General features: G+C 39.3%; 1 protein-coding gene across 6 annotated transcripts in view; it reads left to right on the forward strand.

Annotated features, from left to right (window-relative positions):
• FTCDNL1 (formiminotransferase cyclodeaminase N-terminal like) overlaps positions 1-15,811 on the forward strand; it is an 84,206-nt gene extending 68,395 nt beyond the window's left edge. For 5 of the 6 annotated variants that reach the window (XM_082629790.1, XM_082629794.1, XM_082629791.1 and 2 more), the window contains exons 5-6: positions 3,796-3,981; positions 14,364-15,811. In XM_082629790.1, the coding sequence (XP_082485916.1) occupies positions 3,796-3,981; positions 14,364-14,800 (623 nt within the window). In that variant the 3' untranslated portion in view covers positions 14,801-15,811. The remainder of the gene's footprint in view (positions 1-3,795; positions 3,982-14,363) is intronic. The other variant, XM_082629795.1, reaches the window with a different exon arrangement.
• Positions 15,812-17,498: the final 1,687 nt, after the last annotated feature.

A 17,498-nucleotide genomic window follows, 5' to 3' on the forward strand; every position in this document is an offset into this window, starting at 1 on the left:
CATTTGAAATTACAGTACAGGGGATAATTTTTACATAGATTAATTGTGAAAATGAAAGGATACAATTAAAACCAGTTTTTTTGAAGGCAATTTATATAACAAATAAAATAGCTTGCTAGTAACTATTCTTCTGACTAAATTTGAGACATTTCTTTGAAATGCAGGCAATCTAAATTTTACTCTTCAGCTACATTACAAATACATACCTTGGGCCCTTGGCTTGCAATCATTAGAAACATAAAAGATATTTCCTTGAGTATGAAGAGTATAATGTGCTGTCTCTATTGCTAAATATCATTTTGGCTTTGGTGGTCTTTTCGTTGTATGAGAATAATGAAATATCTTTTTTTCTTCATTGGAGAGTAAAAATTAAATTTGATTCCTTCCACCATGAATTGGTATAGAAGAGATAGTGGAAGAGAAGTGTTGTTAAACTATATGGGGATTTCTAGTAAGTAGGGACACAGCAGTCCAGGAAGGTATTCAGAATTTTCGGAATTTAGAACAGTGGTGTAGGCTTACCGAGGGGAAAGGAAGCAACATACCCCGGCTGCTGTGCACCAGGCATTGTGTTAGACGTGCTAGGTTTCTTAGTTTATCTAACCTTAATCTCTGTATCCATTCTATGAGGGGGTTTCTTTTCTTTCTTTACTTCCTTTATTTTTTCTCCTTTCCTCTCTTTTTATCTCCCTCTTTTTTCCTTTAGTTTTATTAAAGGTTTTTTAAAGCAAGTTCCAAAAATCATATTATTTCACCCCTGCATATTTAAAATATCTGTAAGCAATATGGACATTTTCTTATATCGCCACAAGGCCATTATCACACCCAACAAAATGATAGTTTTTTGGTACCATCTAACATCCAGTGTATAATCCGAGCAAACGTCTTTCTATGATGGGCTTGTCTGAATCTGGATCTACACATGGTTCACATATCGAGGTGATTGTTGTATCTCTGTCTCTTTTGATCTAGCCCAGTCCCCCACCCTGCTTTTTTCCTCCGATTCACTGGTTGCAGAAACTAGGTCAGTTGTCCTATGAAATTCCCACATTCTGGATCATCTGTTTGCTCCCTTGTGGTGTCATTTAATTTGTTTCTTTATCCCTCTCATTTCATACAAACTTTAAGTTAGCCCCTTGATAGGGTTGAAGTTCATTTTTTTTTTTTTTTTTTGGCAAAACTTCTTCAAAGGTGGGCTTTGAGATTCATATGTGTCCTATCAGGAAGCCACAATGTCTGATTATCCCACATCTGGTGACGCAAAGGTGAACTGCCCTTGTTCCTAATTGACTTTTCATGAGGGTTTTATCCATTGCTGATCTTTGCCTGAAACAGTTATTTTCTTAGGGTCTCCAAAATGGTGATTTTCTAATTATATCATTTCTTCCACATTTATTAGTTAGATTTTTTTCTATTAAAAAACTTTCCCTCATCAGTTCAGGCTATCTGGCTACCCTGGAATACAGTTTATACAGGAAAGGCAGGATAAATGCTTATTTTTATTCCTTTTAATTGCCAGATTTCTAGATAAGGAGTTGGTGCTTTAGAGGAAGCTTTTTTTTTTTCTTTCATTTTCACTTTACAGACAAAGAACTTGAGGCTCAGAGATGTCAAAAAAAATTGCTCAAGATCCCAAACAGGTATTAAGGAGCAGAAATGGTATTCAAACCGATATCTTCTGGCCTCAAAAGCATATGCTATTTCTACTAAACCAAAATGTACCCCTGCCCTCAACCCCCCAGCTGCTGACAGCTGGGAGTTGCTACTGCAAATATCTCCCCCTGCTTTGCCCTTTAAGAACCAGGCTCCAAGAATCTTCCTTTACAGATTCTGGGCTTTATAAACTTATGCAATACTCCAGCACTGTAGCTCCAAATGGAGGTGCTGGCCTGGCTAGGCCAAGAACTGAGCAGAGCCAGGAAATAGGTCACACTATTTCTATTTAGAAGGAGGGGCGTTAGCATCACAGTTTGTGTATTAGGCTCCTGTGACATCCAAAGTGTGAGTCACTCTAAGTTATGGCTGGAGCAGATAACGGTGATCCAAACAATTTGGAGAGTTGTCAGATGTTAAGATGTCTTAACCAACTCTCCTAAACCATTTTCCCTTTCTTCTGCCATCCCTGCTCTCTGCCATTCCAGATTTGAGGGCAGTACTTAGGTAACTGCCTAAGCATTATTTTACAATTCCTAAACCTCTGTTAACTGTGTCACTGGCATCTGCCCGCTCCCCCGCCCTGAAGTCCATGGTCCTTTAGTATCTTAAAGTGTTAAAGAAGTAGAGTTCACGTAGTAAATTTGGGAGATTTTCTTGGCTTTGTAGTGTCTACATATCACGGGCTTCTAATGCTAGAGTCTCTACCTGTCTCAGAGAAAGAATGTTTCTCCGGGACTTCCCTGGTGGTCCAGTGGATAAGACTGCACTCCCAATGCAGGGGGCCTGGTTCGATCCCTGGTCAGGGAACTAGATCCCGCATGCGTGCCGCAACTAAGAGTGCGTGCGCATGCCGCAACTAAAGATCCCACATGCCTCAACGAAGTTCCCGTGGGCCGCAACGAAGACCTGGTGCAGCCAAACTAAATAAATAATAAATAAATAAATATTTTTTAAAAAGAACATTTCCCCAGACTGCATACAACCCAGAGGTACAAAATTTTTTTAATGCCCTCCACATTTCACCCCTCCCATCAGCATAGGAGTCTACATTAGAAACAAACAAATAACCAACCTTCAGAATTGCAGTTGGAGAGATTTCCTGTGCTTAAAGGCCCCATCTCAGCCTCTGATGTTCCATGATGGGCCTCCAAATAAGGGAGGCCCACAGTCCTGCTGTCCCAGGCCAGTACCCAAATTTCCAAATACCTACATCTATACATCAGAAAAAATATTATGCTATCTCTATCCTTGCTTACAGCGGACTGTGATTAGTGCCGTGAAAACATGCTGTCAGCTGCAAACAGCAGTCCCCTAAAGCAGTTCTCTAGAAAAAACAGGAAGGTAATTCTGTAATCTGCCTTGAAAAGATAAGGTCAGAGACAGAATCTAAATATAAAAATGGCAGAAGAGAATGAAAAAATGTCATTCAGAGAATAGCCTCCATAAAATTATATTTAAATACTAGGCTTCCTTACAGAATATCTGACCCAATATATCCAGTAGAACTTTCTGTGATGATGGAAATGTTCTGTATCTGCACTGTCCAATAGGAAGACCACTGGCCACATGTGGTTATTGAGCACTTGAAATGTGTCTCATGCAACTGAAAAAACTTTTATTGCATTTCATTTAATTAATTAAAATTAAAATTTAATGGAACGTGTAGCTAAGGGTTACCATATTGGACAATGCAGATCTGGCCCTTGTATTCTTAACTTCTTCTTTCTCTTAACAGTATACACAATTTGGGGCTGTTATAAAATAGTTTAAAAATTGAAGGTACCAATTTTATTAATCTTAGTGATGAATTTTCCTTATGGAATTAGATTCATAATGGCTTAGAAATTCTAGCCTCCTTGTACATAGACAAACTTTTTATTATGAGACTAACTTCAAGGGGAAATTAATTATGCTCAAACTTTGATTTTTAAAATTTGTGTGAATTATATGCTTTAGTGGTGATGGTTATAACAGTGATGGGAACGCACTTAATGCTACTGAACTGTACACTTAGGAATGGTTAAAATGGTAAATTTTGTGTTAAATATATTTTACCACAATAAGAAAATTATGTGCTTTATTTTCTTTCATTAGGCCTGATTTTAATTTAATTTTGTTAAAATTTCCCACTGTCCATAGACCTTGCTGAGAATCTGGTCCAGCGTGTTCCTGGCTGCAGTGTGTTTCTCTTTGGTGAGGCCGACCTGCCTGAGAAGTGCACTCTTGTCCAGAGAAGGAAACAACTGGGCTGGTTCACAAGGAGGGATTTCAGTGCTCTTAAACCTGACCTGGGAGTTGCACCTGCCCGAAGATGTGGTTTAACAGGTTCATAGTGTGGTTTTGTTCTGCTTTTGTTGTTGTTTTTTTAAAATTTATTTATTTTATTTATTTATTTTTGGCTGCGTTGGGTCTTTGTTGCTACACATAGGCTTTCTCTAGTTGCAGCAAGCAGGGGCTACTCTTTGTTGCGGTGTGCGGGCTTCTCATTGCGGTGGCTTCTCTTGTTGCGGAGCATGGGCTCTAGGTGCGCGGGCTTCAGTAGTTGTGGCTTGTGGGCTCAGTAGTTGTGGCTTGTGGGCTCTAGAGCGCAGGCTCAGTAGCTGTGGCGCACGGGCTTAGTTGCTCCACGGCGTGTGTGATCTTCCCGGACCAGGGCTTGAACCCATGTCCCCTGCATTGGAAGGCAGATTCTTAACCACTGCACCACCAGGGAAGCCCCTCTGCTTTTGTTTTTAAACTTGAGTATCCTGAGGTCACCTTCATTTGGCCCCTCCCACATAATACAGGAGGACTTCAGCTGGGGCTTCTTCTTGACTTGGTTGAAGGTCTCCTCATGCCTCTTTCTTACCCATGCCTTCATGAGCAGACCAGAGAGGCTGGAAGCCCTCATCATATATTCCATGAGAGCCCCCAAGAGTGATGTTCAAGATAAATAATGAGCCCTGCAGCATGGCCACTGATGATGAGAATTGTTGACACCAGGACAGGTCCTGGAGGCCCGCTGCTGTGCTGGGCATGAGCATGTATCCTGGGGACAGTTGGTGGCTCAGGACTTGGGTAGAGCTTACTTTTAGCTGGTAGGAAAGTCTTTCAGCACTTGAACATCCAGTGTGTCCAAGTTGATGCTTACAGCTAGAAGTCAGTTCTAGAGGCACCCTGGAGACAAGCTTTTCTACACAGCAGGCTCTAGGCCAGAGAGAACAAACATGGGGAATAGTATTCTTCCTTCCCCTGGATCTCACCAACTCTTACCTCTCTCTGCTACTCCAGTCCCACTCCTTGCTTAGAGCTTACCTTCGGAAAAGGCAGTAGAACCCCATCCAAAACGCCATCCCCATTCACTGCACTTCACCATCCTAGTGCCATTTATTTGAGTCTTAATTCTTTCACCCTCAAGTATCTTCTGTAGGGATCACAAATTAAACCACGCTAGGTAACATTTTCATAGTCAGTTAATATTTTAGCGGTTACTAAGATACTAGGTCCCCAAGGAGCAAGAGGTGGGCAACCATAAGAAACACACATTTCTCCATGGTGCAGTTACACATAGGCTTTTGGTTACTAATCCCTGGTGCAGAATTCTGCTCTCAAACCAATGATATCTATAATCAAGCAGAGCAGTACAATGAAAACAGTGCAAGCTTTGAGGCTATGCTCGAATCCTGGCCTTGCTGTTCATTGGCCGTGTGACTTCAGAGTGTTCCTTAACTCATTAAGCCTCAGTTCCCATATCTGTAAAATGGACATAATAATTATATCTCCCTCATGAGACTGTGAAGTTGAAATAATGTCTATTAAGTGCCAAACACAGTACTAAGGGGCCATTTCTTCCTTCCATTTAGAGAAAAGATTTATAAAAAAGTGTGTGTTAGTCTTTACTTATGGCAAAAGGAAGAAGCTGATTGCTCCCTGCCAATTTGAACCTCACATATTTTCCCACGACTTGTCTCACAAATGTAGAAGTGTAAGCTTGTGACTAAATTTTCAGACAGCTATTTCCTGGTTTCTAATTTGGGCCTCACTAAAGACTGAAAGGATTATTTCACAAACCTTGTCAGCACAGTGCCCAGTGACTGGGATTACAGTCAGTGGACAGGAATTAGAAGCAGGAATCCTAGTACTAGAGAACAGAACTGGCTTTAGTGTTGGATTAGGCAGTCCCTGGAAAAACGTCATTCTCATTTCTGCATTGCTGAGAGACTGAATGGGTCGGTATTTAGGGAGAACTTTAGAGAACTCTAAAAAGCATATCTGAGTTAAAGACTAAATGTTCATGTTATCACTAATCATATTCAATCTTCTAAGAACAAACTTGGTTTGTAATTGTCTAAACCAAAGTGAACACTGCTCCCCCATCTCACCTAATGATTGTCTGGGGTTGAGATAATCTCACCCATTTTACATTGTTTGATTGGAATGGACAAGCCATTGGAATTTCTAATTTCTTCTCTATTTTTACTCCATGTGGAGATCTGTGATTTACATGGAGAATTTCGTCAACATCTGACAATCCTAAGTTTACTTTAAAATGCCAAGATTGGCACAAAAATGTTTAAAGATGGTATTTTAAAGGTAAAATTTGATACTGGTAAAGATGTAGTTAGAGGCACTCATGCTACTAACGGTAGCATCAATTGGTATAAGCTTTTTGGAAGTGAGTTGGTGATGTGTATTAAGAGCTCCAAGAATATATGTAACTGCTTTGCAGAAATTTCTAGTTCTAGTGATAGATTTATCTTAAGGAAATAGATTTATTCCTGAGGAAATAATAAAAGGTACATGTACTTATGCACAAGTATGTTTATCAAAGAAATATTTATAATAGTAAATATGGGAAACAATGTAAATGTTCAGTATTTGAGAGTGATTATTAAATAAGCTATACCTAGGTGAAAGACTGTTATGCAAGCAATTAAGTGTGAAGGTTTGGAAGAATTTTTAGAGACTTGAAAAATACAATACAATGTAGAGAGAATTTGTAGTTTATTAATTAATGCAACAAATATTTATCAAGTACCTAGTATGTGCTAGGCACTATGGTCAGTGGGGAAAATAGAATTTATTTGCCCTCAAAGAATTTACATTCCGGGGAGTTCCCTGGTGGCGCAGTGGTTAAGAATCTGCCTGCCAATGCAGGGGACACAGGTTCAAGCCCTGGTCCGGGAAGATCCCATATGCCGTGGAGCAACTAAGCCCGTGCACCACAACTATTGAGCCTGCGCTCTAGAGCCCATGAGCCACAACTACTGAGCCCATGTACCACAACTACTGAAGCCCGCACACCTAGAGCCCGTGCACCGCAACGAAGAGTAGCCCCCGCTCGCCGCAACTAGAGAAAACCTGCGAGCAGCAACGAAGACTCAACGCAGACAAAAAAAAAAAAGAGTTTACATTCCAGTGGGGAAGGGGTGAAGAGAGAGACAGTAAATAACAAGCTTAATAAATAAAGAATTATATAGTATGTTAGAAAATAAGTGCTACAGCCAAAAAAAATAAAAAAACTGAACAGGACAATGGGAATCATGTGTCTGGGATGGGAGTGAACTACAGTTTTGTTTTCGTTTTTGTTTTTATTTTTTTTGTGGTACGTGGGCCTCTCACTGTTGTGGCCTCTCCCGTTGCGGAGCATAGGCTCCGGATGCGCAGGCTCAGCGGCCATGGCTCACGGGCCCAGCCGCTCCGCGGCATGTGGGATCTTCCTGGACCGGGGCACAAACCCGTTTTCCCCTGCATTGGCAGGCTGACTCTCAACCACTGCGCCACCAGGGAAGCCCTGAACTACAGTTTTTAAATGGGATAAACCAAAGTAGGCCTCATAGTAAAGGCAGTGTTGGAGCAAAGACTGGGAGAGAAGCAGTTAGCCACGTGGAGATGTGGACAGGAGTCTCAGGCAGAGAGAAAGCCAGTGTCAAGGCCAAAGGATATAAAGTAGTATAAACAGTATGATCTCAGTATTGTAAAATGGTATGCATCTATTTATTTTATTTATGTTATATATTTGTAAGAAAAGTGTTTTTAAATTCTTAAATCTTTCAACATATTTTCATTATTTCTCTAAATTGATTTGATCTTGTGATTACTTTCCGTCATCTTTCATAAAGGGTAATTATTGAGGTTTATCAATGGTCAGTTTTATAAAAGCTGGGTTTCAATGCATTTATTCAGATTGCTGATGAAAGATTTAAGGTAAGAAGGGAAAAGTAGCACAACTTTCCCCTCCGTGTGTCTTTTTTGCTAATATCTCCTGCTAAGTGGCAGAATCCTCAGTTTGTGCAAAAAAACATGAAAATTATAAGTTGCCAAGGCTAGGTAGACTGTTATTCATCGAGAGACACCTCATTTAATAGGCTCAAAAGAGATTCTAATAGAAAAGTAAAATGTTTCAGAGAGGAACAGTGAATAAAGGATATGGATAAACAGTTTCTAATATTTCATGAACAAGATTATAATTCGAGTTTAAGACACATAATCAACCGAAATATTAGGTTACCTTACTTGCACGAATTATCTCTTAAGAAACACTTACGTAAGAAGGAGTAAAATGTTTTCATTTTTAAAAGTAATATCTACTGAAGGAGAATTTCTGGCACCTCTGTCATTAGGGTAGAAATGTTATTCATCTAATTTTTCAGTGAATTTAGTTCCTAACTATGGCGATTTTCCTCCTTATTTTTAAATTTAATGGCTTTATATATTTTTCTAACATTTTTTATTTACATCAATGTTTCTCAACATAGTTTTCCACTCCTCCCATCAAAACAGAAAAGCTTCAACACATTGCTATATTTATTTCTTTTCCTAAAAAAATTAAATAGAAATGATTGGTGCTATCAACTGAACACTTACAGTTAACTTTCCAGTGACAAAGTAATCTACACAGTACCCGAGAGGAAGCAGAATCTATAAGGGAACAGGTTTCTGTTTTGAAGTTCCCTGAGAATATTATAAACAGAAGAGAAAAAAGTGAGCTCAGAAATGATTAACACCCATAGTCAGTGCCAAACACACAAAATCTTTTAAACCAAATTCCTTTTAGAAGTTTGTAGTTGGCCAGCTCATGAGGAACATAAATAAGGACAAAGCAGTAATAGTTGATACTTTTAGATCTATAAATAAATACTTTATACATATATATTTTAAAACCCTAAACATTTATAGGATAATTTAAACACCGCTGGCTGATATATGACTGGCCTGCATATATGCATCATTGTTTAAAAATAGAGGGACACTTCTTTGAACTATAGTTTCATATGATGCCTTAGGAATCATAGATGGAGGTAATTGGCACATCTTGGAATCAAGGACTTCTGTTTAGTTATTTCAGTGGGTTAGTGAGAGATGTCCTTGCTTACTTCTGTCTCAGTAAATGAGAAGTTGCTGCATCAGGCACTTTTCTTGACATTGAATAATGCCGTTTACTTCACACCCAAAACTTTACTTAGTCTTTGAAAAATAATTTCTAGTTTTAGAATGAGTCCTGCTTTGAGGAACCTGTTTTCATAATTTTCTACATTTGCTTGTAAATCTAGTTGGAGTGATGGAAGATGAAAGTCTCAATGTGTAATTAAGTGTGTAACTTGTAATAGAAGCATGAAGGACTTTGCTTTTGTCTCTGCATGAGCTGGTGAAAGGCACTGTTCTCCTATAGAAAACCTGGGAGCAGGCAGGTCACCTGAGGTTCCTTTCAACTGGACTGGCTTCATTCCATTATGATATTAACATGGATCTACCTCTGTGATTTCCTCTCTGAAGTACTGTTACTCTGAAAGATTCAGAGTTGAGAAATTGAGGCTCACAATTCCTTGCAGAGTGGGAAAACGTCATAGCCATTTTGCTGAAAGACAGCTGAGCAGAGGCAATGTCCCTGAAGAGGTAGAACTTGAATTCAGACCCACAGGGAGCCACTGCCAGCCCTATGCCACACAGCGTCACTCAGCTTTCTTTTCTGTGGATTTGGCCACATGCCTAAGAGTCCTGCATTCTTCCTGCCATGGGAGCACTGGACTTAGCAATTATGTTTGAGTTTTATGGCTTTAGTCATCAAATGTCCTGTTTCAGCTGTGGTTTCTCTTTAGTACATGTTCTAAAAAATTTAAAATACCAATACGTAATGATGACTAATTGCTTTTGGTGTAATAACAGCTGTTTATATTTTTGAACCTGAGTTCCAAGGCTATTGTCTTGCTCTGTTTGTTAGTCTGAAGCAAGGACCACATTTAGGCTAGGTTTTATCTTATTTTAACCTTCATGTTTTTACACCCAGTAACCTGCATGGTTCCTGGAACTCAGCAGGTTTTCAGTAAAAACATATTTAATGAGGGAGTCGCACATTAGTTCATGAGAATCTCTTTATTTATTCAAACTGTAATGTAATCCACAAATTTGCAGTTCTCTCTTCAGCTATAAAAATGCCAAATATCCCAAAGCACCACCTCGGCTCTCTCCTCATGCATCTTTTAAAACTAAGCCACCAAAGAGGAACTTGATATGATAAATAGAACTTCTAAATACATCCCTTAGCAACTTCTGACTCCCTAAAATGAAATCCTTTCTGTGGAGGAAAATATATAGAATCTTTTCACCATTAATTGATTGAAGATGATGGCACCTGGAACGATTTTTGAGAATAATTTTGATCTAAAGGGGAAAAAAAATACATGTGTTTCTTTTGAGTGCTGCTTTTTCATTTTTCTAATGGGCTCTTCACTATTGTTTTGTCTGAATGCAGTTTTTTATTTGTGTTATTCCAGACATGGTCCTACCGCAAGCATCTTTAAACCAGACATTAATAGCATAGTTCACAGTCATTACTGCCAGTGCTCAAACACAAATATTGCATTTGTGTTTGCAAAAGCTACACATCAGATGTTAATTAAGTGCATTTGTTTTTTTTATGCTTAAACAATCTGGCATAAAGAGTTTACATCTATATCAGTTCACCATAAGGTCTCTACAATATCTGAATCACCAGCCGTACAGTATATGATAAATACAGTGTTTCCACACAAGAAAATAACAGAATTGTCAGGAAAACATCAGGCCTGTTATATTTCCCTGTGAAATAATAGCAACTGAATCTCAGTTTCTTTTTCTTTTTGATAAAAAAAGTATTTAACTAGGAGTAAACACCAATATTTAGAATGATAAATTTTTCATTAAAGAACACATGGAAAGTGAAATCATACCAAAGCTTTTTTTCCTTGTTTTTAGCTTGCTTCAGGGCGTTGTGACAGTTGCGTTGGAATAAAATTGGAATTTCAGCTTTGCAGTGAGGAGATTCATGCTGCCGCCAGAGCAGCCGAGTGCCAATCTGCGGGAGGCAGGAGCGGGGCGAGACCGCAAACTGAGAAACAAACTTTCACATCAGGTTTCTAATTTTAGAGCAAAAAATGGAATTACTTTAATTATATGACATTTAACTAGAAATACGATTTTCTGGGATTAATTAGCTCCCTTATTTAAAAAATCTTTACTAAGTTTAAACTAGCATAAAAAAATCAAATTCAGCATTTCATATAAGGTCAGTGGGACTGCTGGATTTAAATGCAGAATTTGATTCATTCGAATTGGATCACCATATTGGTGTTGGACTTGGGAAGGATTAAATGGAGGAATTAGAAATGCGTGCATTTGGGCAGAAAGCAGTTTCTCTTCTTCTTTTCCTTTTTTTTTTTTTTTGCGGTACGCGGACCTCTCACTGTTGTGCCCTCTCCCGTTGCGGAGCACAGGCTCCGGACGCGCAGGCCCAGTGGCCATGGCTCACGGGCCTAGCCGCTCCGCGGCATGTGGGATCTTCCCGGACCGGGGCACGAACCCGTGTCCCCAGCATCGGCAGGCAGACTCTCAACCACTGTGCCACCAGGGAAGCTCTCTTCTTCTTTTCTTTTCTTTCCTTTTCTTTTCTTTTCTTTTCCTTTTTCTTTTCTTTTCTTTTTCCCTTTCTTTCTCCCTTTCTTTTCTTTCTTTTTTTATTTCTAAGAAATGGGTCATGACCTCACAACCCCTCAGGAAGGGTACTACAACCTGATTAGGCCGGAAACTTCTCAGCTTCATTGACTATCTCTGTTTATTCACTGCTTGAATAAGATACAGTGATAAAACAAAATCAATTATTGTATAATTAAAGTTTAATAGAAGTATTTAAGGGACTTCCCTGGTGGTGCAGTGGTTAAGAATCCGCCTGCCAATGCAGGGGACACAGGTTTGATGCCTGGTCCGGGAAGATCCCACGTGCCACGGAGCAACTAAGCCTGTGCACCACAACTGCTGAGCCTGTGCTCTACAGCCCACGAGCCACAACTACTGAGCCCGTGTGCCACAACTACTGAAGCCCGCCCACCACAACGAAGAGTAGCCTCTGCTCAACACAACTAGAGAAAGCCCATGCACAGCAACAAAGACCCAAAGCAGCCAATAAATAAATAAATAAATAAATAAATTTTAAAAAAGAATTTAAAACACAACATAACAAGAGCATATACAAAAGAAATGATTATTCTGTGTTGTTTGTGATTACTCTTATTTTATTTAGAAGAGAATATATGTTACTTCTAATGTTCAATTTTATTTTTCTAAGAAATAATTAGCTTTTGAAGGAATTTTGTAAGTAGAGTTTTATTTTAATTAAGTAAATCAGTGTTGGGACAAGTGAATTCTTTATGGCACTCTTGTGCTCTGGACTTAACATCTAAGCTTATTCTACATCTAATAACTTATCTTAGGTAATGAGTTCATTTATTAGCAAGAATGATCAATTTTAGAAACTCTGTGACAAAAGGTACAGATATTGGGCACATGGTGGTAACAGGTGCCTTGGAATCTGCTGGATGGGGGATTCAGAAAAAGTCCCATGTCTTTAGGGATGGAATGGTCCATGCCACCATACTGTGGGGAGGAAGAGCCCTGGGTCCATATGAACGAACTTGCCTTGGAAGTGACTACCTCCCCCAAGCTGATAACTTACATATGAATATCTGAATGTTGACTGGGCATATCAGAGTTCTGGTATATCAAAGCACAATAGGCCCAATAAGTATTTTGAATAGTATCAATACTTAGTATAACCCAATATATGTATACATACTTTTCAGCAAAATCTGAGTGTGGTCTAGCTATTTGTTTGAATAATGATAAAGATGAGGCCACTCCTTGAGTCAGAATAAGGTATGTATATCAGATATGAGAAAATGGGACTGTTTGTAACATTACCTGTTGAGGGGTAGAGGAGAGAGAAACCATGCTTGGATGCTTTCCATTAACGAATGACATTAGCATTGACAAGAAAAATTTCCAGTTGTACTCTGTGAAATGTTAAAACTGATATAATTCTCAAAGATATTTAGAGTAAGTGATTGGTGTATGAGGTTGAGAGAGATATGTATTGACTGTTAAGAAATTTAATTTTTATGAAATAAGCATTATGGAGAAATACTGTAATCTGATTCATTCCTGCAGAATTCCCAGTAGGAAGAGGCCCAGCCTCGGGAGTTGAAATGTTTCATTATGTACATGTGTGGGAAAAAGATGAAATGTGGTTTCCGTGTGCTGATTTTCTGTAAAGCGTCTATTAGTATGAGAGTACCCAGGCTAGGCAGCAAAGCCCCCAAACCACGGCTGTCTAGGGGAAAGTGAATTCAGCAGGATCTCTCGCTGGATACTGACACCATGAGCAATAAGTTTGAAAGTAGCAAGAAAAAACGTTGACAGTAAAATAATGTTGGAATAGTAACTAAAGAATTGTCTTATGCTGAAGGTGAGGTCAGCCCGCATCAATCCCTAGTCACTTTGCCTTTAGAAATGTAAAGTTCCCCCAAAATGAAGAAACTGCAAACCTAAGCTTTTCATACCAATGCTAATTTAACCAAGTTGTCCATCTTATAATGTAAACTATAATTAGAGCAGGGCTATTTATGTAACATGAGCTGCATCATCCCCAAGGCAGGGAAAAGCAGGACAGTTGCCCCTGGGCTCTAGAGTAACCAGGCTCTGGAGTAGCAATGGCAGTCCCAGTCCCTTGGGAAGCTGGGGATGGAAGAAAGAGATGCCTCCAACTGGTTATACCAAGAAGGTATACATAGTGCCCCAAACCCTGCCCTGCCAAACCCACATGGTCATGAGACACAAGAGTCCCTTTGTCTTTCCCAATTCCAAGACTGTTTGTCACTTTTTAGTGACCTCCTTTCCTAGCCAAGACTGTTGCTGAGTTTCATTTGAATCCGATCTTAACCTAGCTCAGTGATGACAGGTCTGTGTTTGGGGTGGAAGGGATGGGTACAGAGTGTGATTTATTCCTGTCTCCCAGACCCGTAGTCCTGGCACTGAATTCCAGCCCCTGTGGAGATGGCCTTGGAAATGAATGGAAGGCCAAGACATTTTGCTGCTGTTGATATTTGATTTTCAAATGTGCCTTTTGAAATATCTGTTGATACTTTAGAAAGTCTGGGCTTTTCTTAACCATTTTAGAAAAAACATCCAGATACATTTAGAGTAGATTAAAGTATCTGCTTATAGCTCAAATAACTCTGGTATTCAAAATATGTATGACCTTTAGACAATTCTGGAGTTGATAATGAGGAATATTTGCGTATTATTTTGAAACTAAAACCAAGTAAAGGAAACTCATTGGATTAAAATTGGGTAGAGAATAGAATCTTAAAAATGAGGCTTTCACTTTGCTTGATTAACATGCTTTTCTAATGATTTAGGCATCGGTGCTAGCCCATATGTGATGAACTGCAATGTTACCATAGATTCTCAAGACTTGGCTCTGGGAAAAGAGATCGCTAATGCCATTCGGGGCTCAAATGTGAATGGATTGAAGGGCGTCCAAACGATGGCTTTTCCTCACGAAGGGAAAATTGAGATAGCTTGCAATGTAGAGAGTTTTGAAGATCAAGAAGTTACAGAAACCTCAGAAGGCTCTCAATACATGGCTTACAGTGTCCTTGGGGACCATTTTTATTATCTATCTCCTCATTACATAGAAGCTCAAGTTAGAAAATTGGCAAGTGATCAGGGAATTGGTATTACAGGAAGAGCATTAATTGGATTTACACCCCAAGAGTGCAAGAACTGTGCTGAATATGCTATTAAGGAAGGTATTGGGGAGTTCTGGAAGAAACGCAGAGGTATTTTCATGTGATCCAAGCTAAGGCTTCACTGAAATTGTAAGGAAAAAATATCAGCCATTACAAAGTTTTCTTTTGGCCAGTGAAGACGAGTGGAAGATCCAAGAGCTTGGTTCCAGCTGTGAATTGGAAAACTGGAAGCATTCTCTGTCCAGTGACAACAACAGGTGTTTATAGATTGTCCATAATCGCTTTATGATATTTCTAGTCGTCATTAAAACTTCGTGAAATCCCCCTCTGTATCAAGTTCATGCACTTGCATGTACTAGAAGCCCCCCTGAATCAGCTGGGTAAAATGGCCATCATTGTCAAATTGTCTTTAATTATCATGGACAAAACTAAAAACGGACTCAATTTATTTGGTCTTCCTGACCTCTTTATTCCAGAGTCCTGTATTCAACTCTCATTTTTTAAGTAATCATTTTTTTAATGTGCACTTTTAAAAATCAAGTACTAAGTAACTAAAAAGTGGGGAGAATTATAAAATAAAATTACTCTTTCGAAGCATGATTGTTCTTTCCTGCCTTGTTTGGGATGACCCACTGTTCATTCTGCAGCCAGATTTGTCTAATTTTTTTATGTTTATGTGGAGAAGTAGAACGATGGTGTTGGGCATGACTTCGAGGGATTGTATTTATCCTTTTTGGAATTTAAATGGGAAGCCTGAAGGTTTAGGGAATTTATTGCTCTTGAGCAAAGAGAAGGGTTTTGGTGGAAGAATTTTATTTGAAAGAAATCAGAATAGGTTGCCTCTTTGTGAACTAAAAGAAGCCACCACTTGCTGATTCTGGCAATTTTATGTAAATCCTTAGTGCTTGTAATTCTTTGGTACAAGGTGCTTTCTGTTCGTAAAGCACAAAGAAATGAATTTTTCCATAGGTTTTGTTTAGCAAGAGAGATTATGGTCTTGTCTAATAAGAGCACATAATGTGAATTTATTTTAAGTAATTAAAAATAAAAAAAGAGGTTGAACTCAGTCTTTTTATAGGATCCAGTAATCTATCCTAATATATTTTTTTGACTTACATTTGACTCTTGACTGTGATTGCATTAATTGTGTTTCAGAATTATGCTTTTTTGGGGGTGTTTTCTTTTTGCTGTTAATATAAATACAACAAAGATGGAGAAATGATGAACCAGGTGTGGTTTTCAGGTGTAAGGAAGTTTAGTTGCTGTGATGAAGAGAGCAGATGCTCTCCAGTTAGACCCAGTGAGTCTGGGAGAGCTGAGAAGTAGTCATGCCTCGTTTTTCTCTTGCTTTGGCAGAGGCCATGTGGCCTAGTAGGACAAGCGCTGGACAGTAGATTCTGGCTTGGGTTCTGGTCCTTGCTCTTACCTTCCCCGTAGTCATAGTTTCATTGCCTATGAAACAGGGAAAAGAGTTCCCACTCAGATTGTGTTCTAGGGGATAAATGGAAGTACTTTGTAAGCTGTAATGTAAAAATGAAATATGTTAACACACTTTCCAGATCTCTTCTAGAGCTTTGCTTCAGTTTTGGTCATCAATATTAAACACATGAGAGAGGGTAAAAGCACAGGTTGTCACTGAGTCACTTGGGGTTGTAGTAGGAGTTGATTCATTTGCCACTTACCTGGATTAACCTCTCCAGATTCGTATCACTGCATTCTAGACTGCCGGTTTTGAGCAAGGCCTATTTATAACCAAACATCTATTTAATGGGTGTGTGGAGTTTCAGTTTTTGAAGATGAAAAAATAATTCTGGAGATGGATAGTGGTGATGGTTGTACAATAATATGAATACTTAATGCCACTGAACTACACACTTAAAAATGGTTAAAATGGGGGCTTCTCTGGTGGCGCGGTGGTTGAGAGTCTGCCTGCCGAAGCAGGGGACACGGGTTCGTGCCCCGGTCCGGGAAGATCCCACATGCCACGGAGTGGCTAGGCCCATGAGCCATGGCCACTGAGCCTGTGCATCCGGAGCCTGTGCTCCGCAACAGGAGAGGCCACACAGTGAGAGGCCCACGTACCGCAAAAAAAAAAAAAAAAGGTAAATTTTATGTAGATTTTACCACAATTATTAAAAATTATATATTTCATAAAAATTTAAAAAACAAAACACAAACATGTGAATAAAACAATTTCACTAAGCCCATACTTTCTAAATAAAATTTTGTCAAATTTCTAATATCCATTAATGTGTACGAACATATAAGATCTGTTTTTCCCTTTTTAATCTTTTATGATGTACTTGGGCACTACATGTGAGGCTTAGTTAATGGTTTAAAATGGAGTTGATTAAATTTGGCATTTGATCCAGCTGTCTATTTTTTTTTTTTTTTTTTTTTGCGTTACGCGGGCCTCTCACTGTTGTGGCCTCTTCCGTTGCGGAGCATAGGCTCCGGACGCGCAGGCTCAGCGGCCATGGCTCACGGGCCTAGCCGCTCCGCGGCATGTGGGATCTTCCTGGACTGGGGCACGAACCCGTGTCCCCTGCATCGGCAGGCAGACTCTCAACCACTGCGCCACCAGGGAAGACCAGCTGTCTATTTAAGACAATAATTTACTATTTTTGTTATAAACAATTTTCAAAACCAGTGCAACCTCACTTCTTACCACTTGTTCATATTCTAATTTCGCTGTTTTTTCTATTGTCTTTCTCTCTTCCCCTTCTCCCTTGCTCCACAATGGTTCTTTAGAAAATCTGAAACAGCTGTAAGTTGCTGAAGGTTTATCCTTTGGACGGATGT

The sequence above is a fragment of the Mesoplodon mirus genome (genome assembly GCF_964341445.2).
Source record: "Mesoplodon mirus genome assembly, chromosome: 8".
In the NCBI taxonomy this organism is placed as follows: domain Eukaryota; kingdom Metazoa; phylum Chordata; class Mammalia; order Artiodactyla; family Ziphiidae; genus Mesoplodon; species Mesoplodon mirus.